General features: G+C 29.8%; 1 protein-coding gene across 1 annotated transcript; it reads left to right on the top strand.

Moving 5' to 3' along the window:
- Positions 1-439: 439 nt before the first annotated feature.
- On the top strand, positions 440-1,969 carry LOC123272797. Its single transcript, XM_044739794.1, has 2 exons — positions 440-874; positions 1,109-1,969. Exons 1-2 carry the CDS (start codon positions 440-442, stop codon positions 1,967-1,969), a joined length of 1,296 nt encoding a protein of 431 aa, XP_044595729.1.
- Positions 1,970-4,179: the final 2,210 nt, after the last annotated feature.

Genomic DNA, 4,179 nt, shown 5'->3' with positions numbered 1-4,179 from the left:
TTTCAGAGAATATTCTTAAAACATCATACTTTAAGAAAATAAAATCGATTTTTCAAAAATTCTAATTGCATCTACCTCCTTAAATCAAGAAAGATTTCTTTATTTTTAAATTCTTCAAATTAATTTTCTTAGTTTAATATTGTCGATTTCGAATCAAGTCAACTTTTTTTTTCACACACCTACGTGGAAAGTTATAATTTTTGTCTTGTCAAGAGGGATGAAAGCATAACTTTTTTGACTGGGCTAGAATGAATTCTACTATTCTGTCTTATAGTCAACTTTTTTTCCCGACAAAATATAATTAAAATAATCGCAACTATTGCTTAGCAACAGGCAGTAACAACTTAATTCTAACCTTGTATCTCTCTAAAATAAAGTCTTAGTGATTTTACAATCATAAAATTAAAATAATAAATAAAAATTAATCAAAGCTATCAAAATGAGTTCGTCTGTAGATTCGTCAGATATTGATATTACAGATGATGAATCAACAAGAAATATAGAAAATGAAGAAAATATCGTGAAAAATTTATTGCCGGCAAAATCTAGTTTAAAATACACAAATTGTTATGAAGAATTTTGCAAATGGATGGAAAATAATAAAGTAAAATCGATCTCAGAAGATGTCCTTTTGGTTTATTTTAATGAAGTGGCGAAAACATTAAATCCTACTACGCTTTGGAGCCGTTGGCCGATGTTAAAGTCCGTGATGGATCTTCACAAGGGAATTAATATTGACCAATATAAACGGCTCAAACAATTTTTGAAAAACAAATCAAAAGGATTTGAACCGAAAAAATCTAAAATTTTTTCTCTTGGTGAAGTAAAAAAATTTATTGAGACAGCTCCAGATAATATTTACTTAGCAATGACGGTAAGTCAAAATGTATTCGAATTTTATAGTGACTTATCTACGGATTTCAAATGTGACAATTAGTTAAATATTTGTAAATATCATACAGTCTATAATTTTCGAAAAATATTTAACTACTTCGATATTTACAATTATTTATTTATTTACATATATTTATATATTTACAAATATTTATTAATTTACGATTAATCTACTATTTACAAAAATCTATAAGTGGAATTTATTATTTTTTAGGTAATCGCTATCTTCGGGGTATCTGGTGTATTACGAACAGTCGAACTTTGTAATTTAAAAACTACTGATATTGAAGATACTGGTTCAAAATTCGTAGTAACAATAGCGGATACGAAAAATTACTACCCTCGATCTTTTGTCATCGGAGATGAATTTTACAAAAAAGTTCAAGGATACATGGCTATAAGACCAAATGATACTACGACGGATAGATTTTTTCTATTTTATCACCACGGCAAATGTACAAAACAGGTGATCGGAAAAAACAAATTCAGTGAAGTCCCAAAAACGATGGCGATCTTTTTGCAGTTGGAAAACCCTGAGCGTTACACTGGGCATAGCTTTCGGCGGACGTCAGCCACTTTGTTAGCGAATTCGGGAGCAACTCTTACGATGATAAAAAATCACGGATGCTGGAGATCAAGTTCGGTAGCTGAAGGTTACATAGAAAACTCGCTGGGAAATAAAATGCGAATTTTTGAAAGAATTGTAGATGCTGAAAAACCATCAACATCGACGGGTATTTATAACACCTTCATTTCGGTTCAGACTCCATCTTCAACATTTAAAGAACTACCAGAAACTTTAGAAAATTCTCATCTAAATCAAAAATCAGTTACTATTATTCCTTTAGATTCTATAAATGTTGTAGATTTGTCACCTATTGTACTTGACGATGAGACTCAGAATGACTTACATCCAGCCGGAAGTCCTGAGCGAGATACTCAACCAACTATTGTTGAACTTCCATATAATTGTCCTTTAACTTCAGCTCAAGATTGCAACAAAACAATTGTAATAGAGTCAATTGAAAATATTGATTCAGTATTTGTTGAAAAAACTTCACCGCGTTCGGCTTAAGACCTTATTTTTAAAGTACGACCGACAGCGAAAAAATCAGATGCTAAAATGTCAAACACAACATCTGCAAAATCAAATGAAGTACCTAAAACATCATCTTATCACAGCAAGACTGCAGGCAATTTTTCTTCAAGTTCATTGCCATATCCGAAACGCCTGAAAGAAGATATTCCATTAGAACACGCCACAAATGAAAATCAACTTCATAATTCTATGCCAACACTTTCAACGCCAAATTTAAAATTTGATAATATTATAATTAACAATTACTATTATAAAATTGATGAAAATAGCGGTCATTGAATTGAATTATTTTTCACACATATGTTAATTTCTAATTCGTTCGAACTAATATACTTATTTTTTTAAATGTTCATTATTTTTACTTATAAATTGTAATAATTTTCCCAAATAAAGTTACGATGAATGATTGTTGATAATTTATGATTACAATATAAGTTATAATTTATTTCAATAATTTGAATCCACATGTCAGTGACTTGTAGTATTTACTTACAAACAAAAAACTATTATATATTTTTTATTTTATGTATCCTAACCAAGAATAAGATTAAAAATTTTATTAATAATATTATAACTTTCCATGCGAAGTGTGGTAAAAAGAAGTATGCGAACCGCGGGAAGAAAGTCAGTCATCTCAATCCGCGTGGTTGTCACCCTCGCCTTCGGCTCGGGTGCAATTTTCCACGCGGGTTGGAATGACTAACTTTCTTCCTTTGGTTCGCAATATACTATTATCAATGTCGACAAAGCAGAAAATTATAACATCTTCATTTTGACTCATAAATTTTAATTGAAGCAATTAACAAAAAATTTAATCTCTATTTGAAGATGATATAGAGCTTGAATTTCCAATTAAAATTATAACTATTCATAAATAATGATAGTATGCACTCAATAAAAATGAGTTTCATAAGAATGCACTAAACAGTCACAATGTGCATGTAATGCAGTAATTATTTTACACTTCCGAAGCGGCGATCTTTGAAGCTAGAGTTTCGTCACTGCATCCTCTCTGTAATTTAAGAAGTAAGTGTAGTGCTTTGATTAATTTAACGCGTCGGTGCTGGTACATAGATTCGCTCCGTTAATTCATAACTATTTATTCATTACCTCATTTATTAAAATAATAAATAAGTAAACATCTCATAAATCATAACTCATAACGATACATAATAAAAAGCGTAAAATTTACCTTACATTTACATTATAAAATAAAATGTATTTATATATATATATATATGTTTATTTAAAATAAAAAATACGTAAATTTAACGAGCATGAGGTGGTGACAGAAGCGATAGTTGTGTTCACTGATTACTTTATTCAGCGACTGGATCCATTAACGATCGATTCTTGTCGTTCCTCGTGACTCTTCAAGATCAATGATTCGGTCATTCGTCTTTCACGACAATTCACCATTGCATTAGCTACTCTGTACTGCTACTCTTACTCCTGCTGTTACTCTTCTTATTTCTCCGGCTACTGCTACTGCTACTGTTAACTGTTAGACTGGACTCAAGTCTCATGAGCAGAATAAGAGAACAGAGAAATCACTTGACATCCTACGCTCCTCGCGATATTCAACTCTATACACTAAATCTGTCACTCTTATTCACTAATTAATGCCTTTAACGATATCTTTGTCACTCAACAACCATTATTTTTATTCGGCTATTTAAATTAACAAATAAAAAGTATTTATTTACAACCCAGATACTCTGTGTTGATTATTATTGCTAAACAAGTCATCTTTCTAAATTTTCTTTTGTAAAATTTATCACAAAATTTTTTTATTTTTCCTTCATTCGATTTTTGTTATTTCAAATTGATTACAAAAAATTTTTTTCTATAAATTTAAATCTTCAGTAACGTGTTCCATTGTGGACAGTTTAAACATTAATATCGACTATAGAGTACAAAAATATAAAATAATTACCTGGAATAAACTTACTTGTTTTTCTTCATATAAAATAAAAGTTTACTTTAATTTGTTTTGAGACAATTGTCAATAATTGCACATAAATAGCTTGTAAATGCTTTGAAAAACTGCGTTTATGGATGCTACAATAGCTTTGGGTCAATTAAATATTGTTGTTGTTATCATTATTATTGAACTTCTTTGTGGATTTATACAATAATAATTGATTTTTTCCTTTGTACCGAGAGTACGGGACAGTAATTATGAT

This window comes from Cotesia glomerata, linkage group LG1 (genome assembly GCF_020080835.1).
Source record: "Cotesia glomerata isolate CgM1 linkage group LG1, MPM_Cglom_v2.3, whole genome shotgun sequence".
Lineage (NCBI taxonomy): Eukaryota > Metazoa > Arthropoda > Insecta > Hymenoptera > Braconidae > Cotesia > Cotesia glomerata.
The sequence above is the reverse complement of the archived record's forward strand: the minus strand, read 5'-3'. Positions and strand labels throughout refer to the sequence as shown.